The 15,738-nt window shown below is 40.9% G+C and overlaps 1 protein-coding gene across 3 annotated transcripts in view; it reads left to right on the top strand.

Annotated features, from left to right (window-relative positions):
* The window catches only part of pik3r5 (phosphoinositide-3-kinase, regulatory subunit 5), a 103,618-nt gene that overhangs the window by 69,288 nt on the left and 18,592 nt on the right, over window positions 1–15,738 (top strand). For all 3 annotated transcript variants that reach the window (XM_034188482.1, XM_034188480.1, XM_034188481.1), the window contains 5 exons: window positions 5,251–5,366; window positions 6,316–6,384; window positions 6,589–6,727; window positions 12,337–12,406; window positions 12,795–12,969. In XM_034188482.1, the coding sequence (XP_034044373.1) occupies window positions 5,251–5,366; window positions 6,316–6,384; window positions 6,589–6,727; window positions 12,337–12,406; window positions 12,795–12,969 (569 nt within the window). The remainder of the gene's footprint in view (window positions 1–5,250; window positions 5,367–6,315; window positions 6,385–6,588; window positions 6,728–12,336; window positions 12,407–12,794; window positions 12,970–15,738) is intronic.

Below are 15,738 nucleotides of genomic sequence, written 5' to 3'. Positions count from 1 at the left end.
GTATCGATCAGTATCTCCAGTACTGTTTTTTTTTTTCTTTCTTTCACTTTTGATACTCTGTATGCTTCTTACCCTGTGTACTGCTATACAATACTGCTGGAACCTCAATTTCTCTGAGGGAGTCTTCTCAAGGGATCAGTAAGGTTCTATCTAATCTAAACCCCCAGACAAAGAAAACCCGCACAGGATATGAACCCCAAGATAAATCGAAACATCCAGATAACAACCCCACAAGCTCAACCATGCCAACACTGGGCACTGGGCTGTGACTCCCCCTTCTTCTAGTGGTTAGAATGTCTCTAACTATAATTAGAAGAGGAAGCTTCTGTAGATGCTCCATGGCTCACCGGTGTCTGGGCTTGTCCTCAAATACCATAATATGAAGCTGATGAGAGTCTACAACTCCCTGGCGACAGGACACTAGTCCATCATAGATTACTCCCCTAGTCAGGCCGATTTACTTCTACAGCTTGTGGCCTAGAACAGTGCAGATATTGTCTTGTCCAAGGACACAGACCGGTATCATAACCATGAATCAATCCCAAGGTGACCTACACCCTTATCCAATTAGGATGGATTAAATGCAATGAACAAATTTCATTTTATACAGCGACCCGGACCCAGATAAGCAGCTAAAAATGAATGAACGAATGAACGATGACAGATGACTCTTCTCTGTAAAATGTACAATAAACTCTACTCAGGCAACATTTCAAAACAAATCTCCCAAAAACACTGAAACATGAGTGAATTTGTAATTTGTAGACATTAAAAAATCTAACGGAAAAGGTTCTGTCTTAGCACAAAAGCAAAAGCTTTTCAGAGTTCTTCAATGGATTTGAACCTGTGACTTTGTCACTGTTAGAGGATGTGGTGGCCAAATATAAAACTATCAGGTTCTCCTCGTGATGTGGTCTCTCCCCACTTCTTTAAAGATGTTTTTTTACGTTAGGCCAGTCGGTTCTGACCATTATAAATAGCAGCCTGTTCTCTGGTGTTGACCCTGAAAGCTTCAGGTAGTGGTACAACCTTTGCTGAAGAAGCCTGGCCTTTATAGCACTGTTTAAGCAACTTTCAGGCCCATCTCCAAGTTGCCATTTGTCTCTAAAATCCTAGAGAAAATTGTTTATGCGCAAGTAAAAACTTTCCTTGATGAACACAACATTTATGGAGGTTTTTCAGTCTGGTTTTAAAACGTTACATAGCAGGGAAACTGCCCTTTTAAAATTTTTAATGGCAAATGATACTCAACAAAAATATAAACGCAACACTTTTGGTTTTGCTCCCATTTTGTATGAGATGAACTCAAAGATCTAAAACTTTTTCTACATACACAATATCACCATTTCCCTCAAATATTGTTCACAAACCAGTCTAAATCTGTGATAGTGAGCACTTCTCCTTTGCTGAGATAATCCATCCCACCTCACAGGTGTGCCATATCAAGATGCTGATTAGACACCATGATTAGTGCACAGGTGTGCCTTAGACTGCCCACAATAAAAGGCCACTCTGAAAGGTGCAGTTTTATCACACAGCACAATGCCACAGATGTCGCAAGATTTGAGGGAGCGTGCAATTGGCATGCTGACAGCAGGAATGTCAACCAGAGCTGTTGCTCGTGTATTGAATGTTTATTTGTCTACCATAAGCCGTCTCCAAAGGCGTTTCAGAGAATTTGGCAGTACATCCAACCAGCCTCACAACCGCAGACCACGTGTAACCACACCAGCCCAGGACCTCCACATCCAGCATGTTCACCTCCAAGGTCGTCTGAGACCAGCCACTCGGACAGCTGCTGAAACAATCGGTTTGCATAACCAAAGAATTTCTGCACAAACTGTCAGAAACCGTCTCAGGGAAGCTCATCTGCATGCTCGTCGTCCTCATAGGGGTCTCGACCTGACTCCAGTTTGTCGTCGTAACCGACTTGAGTGGGCAAATGCTCACATTCGCTGGTGTTTGGCACGTTCGAGAGGTGTTCCCTTCAGGGATGAATCCCGGTTCACACTGTTCAGGGCAGATGGCAGACAGCGTGTGTGGCGTCGTGTGGGTGAGCGGTTTTCTGATGTCAATGTTGTGGATCGAGTGGCCCATGGTGGCGGTGGGGTTATGGTATGGGCAGGCGTCTGTTATGGATGAAGAACACAGGTGCATTTTATTGATGGCATTTTGAATGCACAGAGATACCGTGATGAGATCCTGAGGCCCATTGTTGTGCCATACATCCAAGAACATCACCTCATGTTGCAGCAGGATAATGCACGGCCCCATGTTGCAAGGATCTGTACACAATTCTTGGAAGCTGAAAATGTCCCAGTTCTTGCATGGCCGGCATACTCCCCGGACATGTCACCCATTGAGCATGTTTGGGATGCTCTGGACCGGCGTATACGACAGCGTGTACCAGTTCCTGCCAATATCCAGCAACTTTGCACAGCCATTGAGGAGTGGACCAACATTCCACAGGCCACAATTGACAACCTGATCAACTCAATGCGAAGAAGATGTGTTGCACTGCTTGAGGCAAATGGTGGTCACACCAGTTACTGACTGGTATCCACCCCCCCCCCCCACCCCCCCGTAAAACAAAACTGCACCTTTCAGAGTGGCCTTTTATTGTGGACAGTCTAACGCACACCTGTGCACTAATCATGGTGTCTAATCAGCATCTTGGTATGGCACACCTGTGAGGTAGGATGGATTATCTCAGCAAAGGAGAAGTGCTCACTATCACAGATTTAGACTGGTTTCTGAACAATATTTGAGGGAAATGGTGATATTGTGTATGTGGAAAAAGTTTTAGATCTTTGAGTTCATCTCATACAAAATGGGAGCAAAACCAAAAGTGTTGCGTTTATATTTTTGTTGAGTGTATGTTGTTCTTGTCCTGCTGGACTTGACCGCTGCCTCTGATACTTTAGATCATAGAATCCTGTTACTTCATCTGCAGCAGCTAGTGGGCATTGGTGGTAGCGCCCTGGATTGGTTTAGGTCATACTCGGCAGACAGAACTACGAGCGTTGGTCTTGGGGTTTCTGAATCCTCCGCTCCACTGTTAAGGTGCACTGACACGTGCATGACTTTTATTCACACACTTGCATGACCTGTGTCGTGTAGGAGAGTAAACTCGTCTTTAACGGGTGAAGACTGAACATGAGAGGGGCGCCGGCACATGCAATTGCACAAAGAGAATTTTGAAATGTTCAAAAAATCCTTTCTGCATAAATGTCATGCTACATGGCACAATCTGCTCGCCAACATCACGTGCAGCTTGTCAAGTGGTATAAAGAAGTGAACAGAGCGAGTGATTGCGTCAGTGGATTGCATCACAGCGCAGCTCGTCTGAAGGATTATAACAAGATGTTAAATCTTTCATAAACATACTTTTACAGCTGCACACAAGAAGGAAAGAAAATGCAACTGTTTTACCAAGCCATGACAATGTAAACATGACAAATAATTACCTTTTTAGATGGCCCCAAATGCGTTCTCCAGTTCATTCAGTGCGCGCGAACAGCGTTGCTGGAGCAGTCCTCTGTGATTCAGGAAGCAATTAGAGCCGTTTTCAACAGACAGCTTGCAGAGGAAATGATTAATCTGCTATGAAATAATTATTTTAGATATGCAACGTCTGTCGCAGAGCACGTGGTAGGTGGTGGAACAAAGCACGGCATCCAGCTGGGAGCACAGTGGGTGGGATCATCACGACGATGTGCGTGAATCAAAGTCATGCATGTGTCAGTGCACCTTTATATGGGGTCCCACAGGCTTCAATTTTAGGACCCCTGCTTTTCTCCCTGTACATGAAAAAAACATGGTGTTGCGTTTTATTGTTGTGCTGATGACAGTCAGATATACTGTATGTCCCCTGAGGAAAAGTGATGCCTTTGCTCTAAACCCCTGCTGTCATGTCTTGAAGATATTAAAACCTGGATGGCCCTAAACGTCTTAGATTTTAATAAGAAAACAGAGGTGATTGTGTTTGGCCCTAGCGACTCCTTTGTACCCCCCATTGATTTGGGTCCATTGGCAGCTTATGCGAAGTGTAATGTTACTAATTTGGGTTTTAATTTAATTTGGGTGCGGTGATGGTCTAGCGGTTAAGTGGTTACCTCTCAGCTGGATTACTGTAATGCACTTAATTTTGGAGTTAGCCAGTCCTCCCTTGCACGTAGTTTAGAACACTACCGCTCTTCTGCTAACTGGAGTACGAAAGAGGGAGCACATTACACCTATCCTGGCCTCCCTCCACTGGCTGCCTGTGCATTTTAGGGTTCATTTTAAGATTCTTTTATTTGTTTTTAAATCTTTAAATGGCTTCACCCCGCTCTACCTGCACACTGCCTCCAGTCAGCTGATCAGCTGCTTCTTGAGGTGCCGAGGTCCAAGTGAAGACTCAGAAGGGACCGAGCATTCTCTGTTGCTGCTCCTAAAATTTGGAATGCTCTACCTGTGCACATTAGGAAGACCTACTCACTGTCTGTTTTTAAAACCGACCTTAATACCCACTTTTATTCACTGGCTTTTAACATAGCATGAGACCTCCGTCTGTTTTAGTTGTTTTTATTTGTTCACTACTGTTTTTATTGTTGTTAGGTTGTTTGTTGTTGTTGTTTTTTATGACCCTCATGTACAGCACTTTGTTTCAGCTGTCGCTGTTGTAAAGTGCTTTATAAATAAAGTTGAGTTGAGTTCTTGGCACATATCAGTTTTCGGAATCCATTTTATTTAGCATTTTATCTCTTACCTGATTTATTGGCTCCTTTTACCACTGGATTGGAGATTTGATCAGTATGTTTAACTCCAGCCTGAGTCTTAGCCATGCAGCATCAGAGAAGTCTCATTCACTGTTTGTGTGAATTAAGGGTTTGTAGTTCACACACTTCACTTTAGTGGCTCCACAAACCCTAGTTTCAGAACCACTGGTGGTGTATACAGATATACTGTACCGCAGGATGCAAAGACGTGCATTCTGTTGGTTGTGTGTGTAAATTATTTTTGTGCAACAAACCTAATGGATAGTTGTTGGAAGGTAATTATAAATGATGCATCCAATTCTACAGGGTGAAAAAGGGAGAAAAAAACCTGGTACAGAAGAACCAATGTCCACTTTAGACCATATCTGCGTTCTTTTATGATTGTAAATCTTAGTTTCCCTTTCTGCATGTTTGCGTGTGTGAGAGAGACTCTGTGAGTGTTGATTTTTGTGTATGCTGATATAGCTTCATGTGCTTTGTGTTGTCTCAGTGCTCATGTGTTCCACGGGGCAGTCAATGAACCGCTGGAGCCTGGAGGAGCTGGTGAAGAGAGACCCGGAGAATTTCCTCATCCTTCTGCAACAGATCATCAGGAAGACCAGAGAGGTGAGTGACAGTGGTCACTGCACAGCGAAACACTGCTTTGGCAGTGGGTCTGTTACCACCGGATGGAGCTCATTCAGTTAGATTATTTAGTCACTAGATGTTATTGGTTGATCTTTATGTTTCCACAGTGATGAGGAGCTGTTTGTTTTTGCAGCACTGTGGTATAGAGTGTGTGACTCCTCTCCTTATTGTCAAACTCCATGTGTTGATTAGACACCTTCATTTCACCTACTAGATCTTTTTTAGTCTCATAATTATGAGTGATCCTGACCTTAAAATGTGTGCTGACCGCTGTTGTTGAAAGTCTAGCCAGTGAAGGCCACTCTCACATTAAAACGTATTTAGTGGATCTCATCCATTAGTGTGTATGTGTCTTGTGTACATGAAGGCAACACACACTCTGTAGGTACATCACTCAGCACCTACCTCTGCCAATGAGTGTCAACTGTAGGCCATTGACTGCTCACAAAGGAGGATAGGCCAATTTTAACAACTTTTATGTTGGAATTCCTAGAATTGGGGATCAGCAACATTGGATCCTGCATGGATCTGGAGGTTGATTTGGCACAAGTTTTTTGCCAGATGCCCTTTTTCACACAACTTCAGATGTACATGGAGACTGGGGCCTTGAATCGGGAACCTTCTTGATCCTTCGTTGACCACCGCTGCACCACCAACGGCAGCGATTATCAGGATGACCTACATCATAGTTGGACCACTTCCCACAGTTAACAATAATAGCAATGTGGCGTTGTCTCAAGATAGTCGCCAGTCTGTAAAGCCATGTGACCATGATGGATATTTTCTCAGAAGCTGCCTGAAAACTGTAGGTAGACTGCAAAGAGTGAATTGGGCTTCACCCAACCAATAAGGAAATAACATTACTGAGCCAGCTCCGTCTGACGGCGAGGTAAAGACTTTGTCATGTTTATTGTCTGTGTGATTCCAGGTTCAGGAACAGTGTCAGTATGAGATGGTGGCTCCACTCGCTATCATGTTCTCCTCCACGCTGCTTCAGGTGAAAATGACACCAAACCCTTGCACCATATTTGATTTTGAATGTGATTCACAAATTCTTTCAGCGACAGATCAGTTCCTCCATTCAGATGATGACTTTTGATAAAAGGGCCAACTAAGAAGTGTTTATAGCAAAATATCCAAGCAACAGTAGCAACACATGCTCAAGCTGACTGGCTTTTGGTTTATTTGTGCTTTCTCACAGACGCCTTACTGTCCTCCTGACACCAAGTTGCTGGAGGAAGCTGTCAAGGTATTTCGACACTTCCTCACCTGGCCCGAGCCGTACTGCAGTGTGTGTAGAAACCTCCTCCATACACTACAACTGGAGATTAAAGCTCCAGGTAAATCCAGAGGAGCTGATTCAACCTTTAAGTATGATTTATCTCCTCAGTGTGCCACAGTGCAGGAAATTGTTTCCAACATTTATTATACAAGCCTTCCCTCTAGTGACAAGGATACGAAGTGCATCTAGGGCACTACTGTAAGAGTACATTGCTTAGTGTACTGCTAATACCAGTTCTGGGAACAGGAATGACAGGAAGATGGTTGTGCTGTGAGGCGAATGGATAACTTCTTGATATGAATGTGACATTGTTTGAAAGCGGATGTTTTACATAATAAATAGCAGAAGTGGTGACATATTACAGAAATTCATTGGAAAGGACAAAGGAAGTGTGCAACAATGAGTATATAAGTATGCGCCACTAGTTACTGAGAGTTAAGTGGTACTTACTTTTGTTTTTTATGTGATTCATTATTTCTGATTTATATTAGGCTGTTATGGTGCACAGCCATGCTTCAACCAAGAGTACAAAGACATTATCATTTCATGGCTAGCTATCTATGAGATGGTTAGCATAGCTGTGTTAGCTACCTGTCTAGATTAGTAAGAAGAAGAAGTAAGTCCAGTGTAGTAGGTCCTGATAACTGCTGCATACTCGTATCTCCAGATTCTATAGGACTAAGTGGACTCCGTAGGACTTTGACTCCCCTGGACGAGTCTCCGGTCTGATTCGTTATTGCCCCAGCCAAGGCCAGTACCCATTTAGAGCTGGGTGAACTGGGACAATGTAAATGAAGTGTCTTGTCCAAGGACACAGATTGGTAGCGTGACAGGGAATTGAACCCAGGTCTACACATTGGTAGCCGTATCCCACTGAGATACTTGATCTATACTCTTGAAAGGTAAATAGGGAGCACTATGCTAACGTTTTTGGCAGGATTTCAGTAACCAAACAGTGACCTCCAGTGGCCAATAGGGCCTTGTGATTACCAAAAAGGCTTCACAAGCAACTTGATAGGCTTTCTTTTTCTACATGTCATACAATGCCAACATTGGTGAAACTAGGATGTTCACTGTTCATGTTATTTTACATTACCATTATTTTTCTGGTTTAATAATCAAGCTGTTCACTTATAGTTACATCCCTTGTGTTAAAATCTAAAAAGAAAACCAAACAAACATAAAAATAAAAAGGGTGCACTTAAATAAATAATATACGAGGTCTGTCAATAAAGTATAGGTCCTTTTTATTTTTTTCAAAAACTATATGGATTTCATTCATATGTTTTTACGTCAGACATGCTTGAACCCTCGTGCGCATGCGTGAGTTTTCCACGCCTGTCGGTGATATCATTCGCCTGTGAGCACTCCTTGTGGGAGGAGTCGTCCAGCCCCTCGTCGGAATTCCTTTGTCTGAGAAGTTGCTGAGAGACTGGCGCTTTGTTTGATCAAAATTTTTTCTAAACCTGTGAGGCACATCGAAGTGGACACGGTTTGAAAAATTAAGCTGGTTTTCGGTGAAAATTTTAACGGCTGATGAGAGATTTTGAGGTGATACTGTCGCTTTAAGGACTTCCCACGTAGTGGGACGTCACGCAGCGCTCCCAGGTGCCGTCGTCAGCCTGTTTCAAGCTGAAAACCTCTACATTTCAGGCTCTATTGATCCAGGACGTCGTGAGAGAACAGAGAAGTTTCAGAAGAAGTCGGTTTCAGCATTTTATCCGGATATTCCACTGTTAAAGGAGATTTTTTTTTAATGAAAGACGTGCGGACGGATTGCAGCGTCGGCTCGCAGCCGCCACGACACTCCGCTACAGGAAAAACACCTCTGTTGGAAGCCTTAAGGACAAGTTGGAACATGCCCAACTGTTAAACAATTTCTCAGATACTCACTCCACTGAAAGCCATCAAAAGCTGCCTGGATTTTACAAATGGTTATCAACACGGAGGTGTTTTTCCTGTGCCGCCTGTGAGCACTCCTTGTGGGAGTGCTCACAGGCGAATGACGTCACCGACAGGCGTGGAAAAACTCACGCATGCGCACGAGGGTTCAAGCATGTCTGACGTAAAAACATATGAATGAAATCCATATAGTTTTTGAAAAAAATAAAAAGGACCTATACTTTATTGACAGCCCTCGTATACTGTGAAACCCTTGTCATACATTTTACCTATTTCCATTTAATAAATGTAAATAATATGTTACATGGTAAGGTTAGACCTTACTTGTGTGAAGTACCTTGAGGTAACATTGTTGTGAGTTGGCACTATATATATCAAATAAATTGAATTGAAATGTTTGCATGCTATAAGCCATTGAGTCATAAAATTAATGAAGATATTAAAAGATGGAACATGCTACCAATTTTAAGTTTTGAGTCACGTATTGATGTAGTTAAGATGAATATTCTGCCCAGACTGCTTTATCTGTTCCAAACTCTCCCAATTGAAATATCTGATAAACAGTTTAATGAATGGGACAAACTAATCTCTAGATTTATCTGGCAGGGGAAAAGACCAAGATTAAAATACAAATATTTACAGCTGGCAAAGGACAAAGGGGGATTAGCTCTACCGTGCATGAGGGACTATTATTTATCAGCACAACTCCCGACGTTTGTGTGTTGGTGTAATCCAGACTATAAAGCAAGATGGAAAGAGCTAGAGATGGCTGAGTCTGAAAACTATCCAATTCAGGCAAAGTTAGGCGACAAAAGACTGATAAAAGAGCAGATAGAACAAGGTAATCAATGGATTAATCTTCCGCTGAAACTTTGGCTAAATTGTCTTAATAAGAATGGTTGGCATGAGAAAGCTAGGATTTTAAGATGGTGTGCTTATGACTTGGACTTCACTCATAATAAACTAGATACAACATATAAAAGTTGGGCTGGTCTAGGCTTAGGAGCTTGTTGTATGATAAGGAAATTTTGAGGGAATTTCAATCAGTAAGGGAGCAATATCAACTAAGTAATTCAGATTTTTACAGGTTCCTCCAAATGCGTCATCATCTATAAAAAACTTTGCCTAGAAATAAGGATATTTTTGAAACTCCAATACTTAGAATTTTTATTAAGGCATATCGCACAGACTCAAATTTTAAACTAATCTCGAAATTATACAAGGACATACAGGCAGCCAAGGATTTAAATACATCATATATTAAACAAAAATGGGAAAGGGAATCAAAGGTGGTGATTTCTGATGTTACTTGGTCTAAATATTGTGCATTTCAATGGAAAAGTTCCAGCTCTAATGTTTGGAGATGTTTTGGTTGGAAAAGCTTGTGTAGATATTTTATCACTCCACCACAAACCAAATATTATTCATGCTCCTCCAGTTGTTGGAGAAACTGCGGAGCCCAGAGTGCAAAACACTTCCATTTGTTTTGGTCATGTCCACAGGTCAATAGCTTTTGGATTTGTATTAATTCTGAAATGGAAAAAATTCTGGGTCTGAAGTTCCCTTTTAATTGGGACGAACTTCTTTTTGGACTTTTACATTCAGTGGACACAGACAAAGAAACCAGATGTCTATACGGCATGTTAAGTACGGCAGCCCGTAAAGCAATCACCAAAAAGTGGATGAGCTCCCACGCTCCATCTTTAGAGGACTGGCACAGGATTGTTTACAATGGAACGAATTACATTTTCCAGGAGATTACAATCGGACAAATTCGAAGAGGTTTGGAGCAAATGGAGGAGTTACATTTCTGCCAGGCATCCTGAATTTGTATGACACTCTGTATTCTCATTTTTAATTGAATGTTTTGAAGGTTGTTTTTTAAGTACACCCCAGCATGTTCTTTGCTCTATGTTCTAAAAAATTTTTTGTGTGTGTATCTCTGTAAAAATATTTTGTTAAACTTTAAAAAAAAAAAGAAATAAAAAAAAGAAATGTTTGCATGCATATATATATATATATATATATATATATATATATATATACACAACCCCTGGCAAAAATTATGGAATCACCGGCCTCAGAGGATGTTCATTCAGTTGTTTAATTTTGTAGAAAAAAAGCAGATCACAGACATGACACAAAACTAAAGTCATTTCAAATGGCAACTTTCTGGCTTTAAGAAACACTATAAGAAATCATGAAAAAAAGATTGTGGCAGTCAGTAACGGTTACTTTTTTAGACCAAGCAGAGGAAAAAAATATGGAATCACTCAATTCTGAGGAAAAAATTATGGAATCACCCTGTAAATTTTCATCCCCCAAATTAACACCTGCATCAAATCAGATCTGCTCGTTGACACTGACCCTATGCCATGACATTGACCCTATGTGTCTTTTTGCAAGGAATGTTTTTGCAGTTTTTGCTCTATGGCAAGATGCATTATCATCTTGAAAAATGATTTCATCATCCCCAAACATCCTTTCAATTGTCCAAAATATCAACGTAAACTTGTGCATTTATTGATGATGTAATGACAGCCATCTCCCCAGTGCCTTTACCTGACATGCAGCCCCCATATCATCAATGACTGTGGAAATTTACATGTTTTCTTCAGACAGTCATCTTTATAAATCTCATTGGAAAGGCACCAAACAAAAGTTCCAGCATCATCACCTTGCCCAATGCAGATTCGAGATTCATCACTGAATATGACTTTCATCCAGTCATCCACAGTCCACAATTGCTTTTCCTTAGCCCATTGTAACCTTGTTTTTTTCTGTTTAGGTGTTAATGATGCCTTTCGTTTAGCTTTTCTGTATGTAAATCCCATTTTCGTTAGGCGGTTTCTTACAGTTCGGTCACAGACGTTGACTCCAGTTTCCTCCCATTCGTTCCTCATTTGTTTTGTTGTACATTTTTCGATTTTTGAGACATATTGCTTTAAGTTTTCTGTCTTGACGCTTTGATGTCTTCCTTGGTCTACCAGTATGTTTGCCTTTAACAACCTTCCCATGTTGTTTGTATTTGGTCCAGAGTTTAGACACAGCTGACTGTGAACAACCAACATCTTTTGCAACATTGCGTGATGATTTACTCTCTTTTAAGAGTTTGATAATCTCTCCTTTGTTTCAATTGACATCTCTCGTGTTGGAGTCATAATTCATGTCAGTCCACTTGGTGCAACAGCTCTCCAAGGTGTGTTCACTCCTTTTTAGATGCAGACTAACAAGCAGATCTGATATGATGCAGGTGTTAGTTTTGGGGATGAAAATTTACAGGGTGATTCCATAATTTTTTCCTCAGAATTGAGTGATTCCATATTTTTTTTCCTCTGCTTGGTCTAAAAAAGTAACCGTTACGGACTGCCACAATCTTTTTTCTTGATTTCTTATAGTGTTTCTTAAAGCCAGAAAGTTGCCATTTGAAATGACTTTAGTTTTGTGTCATCTCTGTGATCTGTTTTTTTTCTACAAAATTAAACAACTGAATGAACATCCTCCGAGGCCGGTGATTCCATAATTTTTGCCAGGGGTTGTATATGTATATATATATATATATATATATATATATATATATATATATATATATATAATGTATCTATAAGTATTAGTATTTTGCAGCTTTGTACATGCCTTTTGTCTACATTTTTCATTTGCATCAGTCTGACACAGTACTGTACATCCTTGCAGCACCCATTTGCCTACAGTTATTCCAATGTGGTACTTTCCAGTTTAAAACTTGTTTTCCTGTTTATCACACAGGGATTTCCTTTCAGAGACTGGTGAGAGAAGAGCAGGGCTTGAAAACTTCCAACGACTGCTCCAAGACCATGTAGGTTTACTGGTGACCAAAGCTGAGAAACTGGCTGTTTATGTTATATCTGCCATTGTAATGTCATGTTGATGCATTGAAACTTTAAATTATAATACCACTGGAACAATTATACAAATATACTGGGAATTATAATATAAAACTAGTGTATGTGAAACTTCTCTTGAAATTGTTTCTGCACTCTACCTTCTTCTTTCCTGTTAAAACGTGTTATAACCTGCATTTTATTTCACACACTAATGTCATCAGCCCTGATAGCATGCATTTGTCATAAAAATGACTAAAATAAATATTTGCTTATTGTTCAACTTCAACTAATAACTTTGGATGTACCGTTTTGATCTTTTTGTGCACAACCATGGCATGTGAGTTTGTCCTCTGCCTGTAGGACGGTGCTGCTGATGAACCCGGGTGAGGTGCCTGCTGACTTTCTCTCAGTGGCTGAGCAACTCAGTCATATCCATTGCTCACCCAGAGACACCTGCATCACCCTGATCAAACACGCCTTCCAGTCTACATTCGGCACCAAGTACCCTCTACACACCATCCACTGCGCCCTGCAGGTATGTGTTTGCAGTGACACTTCACAACCTGTGGACTACAGGCTGAAAAGAACGTCATAAAGATGTCAAATGTGTATTTGAGCAGTCTTTTTAATGCACTTTTTTAAATATAAAGAAGAGGTTGACGTAATAGTTTATGGCAGGGTGCTCAAGTTCGGTCCTCGAGAGCTACCTTCCTGATACTCTTAGTTGTCTCCCTGCTCCAACACACCTGAATCCAATGAAAAGCTCATTAAAAGCCTGCTAGCGAGTCTTTCATTGGATTCAGGTGTGTTGGAGCAGGGAGACAACTAAGAGTATCAGGAAGGTAGCTCTCGAGGACCGAACTTGAGCACCCCTGGTTTATGGTATTACAAGTTTATTGTGAAAACTGTTTTCCTTATTTGGAGAAGATATGGTCAAGAAATTAAAGAGGTGGGCTTGTGACCACAGGTTCTTTGGTTCAGTTCCCTGTCAGACAGGAAATTCACTTAGGCAAAGTCTTAAATCCTTAAGTTGTAATATGCACTTGTGCATGTTGTCATTGGGTATATGTGAAGGGGTGAATGTGAGGCATCATTGTATTGTCTATCAGATGGAACACTGCTGTAAAAATACAGTCCATTTATCATTTTATTCCTCATACCATCTTCCACTACCATCATGTACATATGTTATTGAATTGTAGACCCTCATGTACAACCCCAATTCCAGTGAAGTTGGGATGTTGTGTGAAATGTAAATAAAAACAGAATACAATGATTTGCAAATTCTCTTCAACCTATATTCAGTTGAATACACCACAAAGACAAGATATTTAATGTTAAAACTGATAAACGTTTTTGTTTTTGTGCAAATATTTGCTCATTTTGAAATGGATGCCTGCAACACATTTCAAAAAAGCTGCGACAGGGGTAACAAAAGACTGGGAAAGTTGATGAATGCTCAAAGAACACCTGTTTGGAACATTCCACAGATGAACAGGTTAATTGGAAACAGGTAAGTGTCATGATTGGGTATAAAAGGAGCATCCCCATAAGGCTCAGCCATTCACAAGCAAAGATGGGGTGAGAATCACCACTTTGTGAACAACTACATGAAAAAATAGTCCAACAGTTTAAGAACAATGTTTCTCAATGTTCAATTGCAAGAAATTCAGGGATTCCATCATCTACAGTCCATAATACAATCAGACGATTCAGATAATGTGGAGAACTTTCTACACATAAGCGGCAGGGCGAAAACCAACATTGAATGCCCGTGACCTTCGATCCCTCCTCAGGCGGCACTGCATTAAAAACCGGCATCATTGTGTAAAGGATCTTACCGCGTGGGCTCAGGAACACTTCAGAAAACCATTGTCAGTTAACACAGGTCATCACTACATCTACAAGTGCAAGTTAAAACTCTACCATGCAAAGTGAAAGCTATACATCAACAACATCCAGAAACACCACCGCCTTCTCTCGGCCTGAGCTCATTTGAAATGGACAGACGCAAAGTGGAAAAGTGTGCTGTGGTTTGATGAGTCCACATTTCAAATTGTTTTTGGAAATCATGGACATTGTGTCCTCCGGACCAAGAGGAAAAAGACTATCCAGATTGTTACCAACGCAGAGTTCAAAAACCAATATCTGTGATGGTATGGGTGTGTTAGTGCCCATGACATGGGAAACTTACACATCTGTGATGGCACCATCAATGCTGAAAGGTACATCCAGGTTTTGGAGCAACACATGCTGCCATCCAAGCAACGTCTTTTTCAGGGACATCCCTGCTTATTTCGGCAAGACATTGCCAAGCCACATTCTGCACGTGTTGCAACAGCATGGCTTCGTAGTAAAAAAGTGCAGGTACTAGACTGGCCTGCCTGCCTGCAGTCCAGACCTGTCGCCCATTGATAATGTGTGGCGCATTATGAAGTGCAAAATAGGACAACGGAGACCCCGGACTGTTGAACAACTGAAGTTGTACATCAAGCAAGAATGGGAAAGAATTTCACCTACAAAGCTTCAACAATTAGTGTCCTCAGTTCCCAAACGCTTATTGAGTGTTGTTAGAAGGAAAGGTGATGTAACACAGTGGTAAACATACCACTGTCCCAACTTTTTTGAAACGTGTTGCAGGCATCCATTTCAAAATGAGCAAATATTTGCACAAAAACAATAAAGTTTATCAGTTTGAACATTAAATATCTTGTCTTTGTGGTGTATTCAATTGAATATACAGTAGTGTTCAGAATAATAGTAGTGCTATGTAACTAAAAAGATTAATCCAGGTTTTGAGTGTATTTCTTATTGTTACATGGGAAACAAGGTACCAGTAGATTCAGTAGATTCTCACAAATCCAACAAGACCAAGCATTCATGATATGCACACTCTTAAGGCTATGAAATTGGGCTATTAGTAAAAAAAAAAATTAGAAAAGGGGGTGTTCACAATAATAGTAGCATCTGCTGTTGACGCTACAAACTCAAAACTACGATGTTCAAACTGCTTTTTTAGCAATCCTGTGAATCACTAAACTAGTATTTAGTTGTATAACCACAGTTGTTCATGATTTCTTCACGTCTGCGAGGCATGGAGTCAACCAACTTGTGGCACCTTTCAGCTGCTATTCCAAGATTCTTTAACAACATTCCACAATTCATTCACATTTCTTGGTTTTGCTTCAGAAACAGCTTTTTTGATGTCACCCCACAAGTTCTCAATTGGATTTAGTTCCGGGGATTGGGCAGGCCACTCCAAAACATTCATTTTGTTGGTTTGGAACCAAGATTTTGCTCGTTT

Source organism: Thalassophryne amazonica, chromosome 15 (genome assembly GCF_902500255.1).
Source record: "Thalassophryne amazonica chromosome 15, fThaAma1.1, whole genome shotgun sequence".
Taxonomy (NCBI): Eukaryota; Metazoa; Chordata; class Actinopteri; order Batrachoidiformes; family Batrachoididae; genus Thalassophryne; species Thalassophryne amazonica.
Note: the sequence above shows the minus strand (reverse complement) of the source record. Positions and strands in the feature narration are given on the sequence as shown.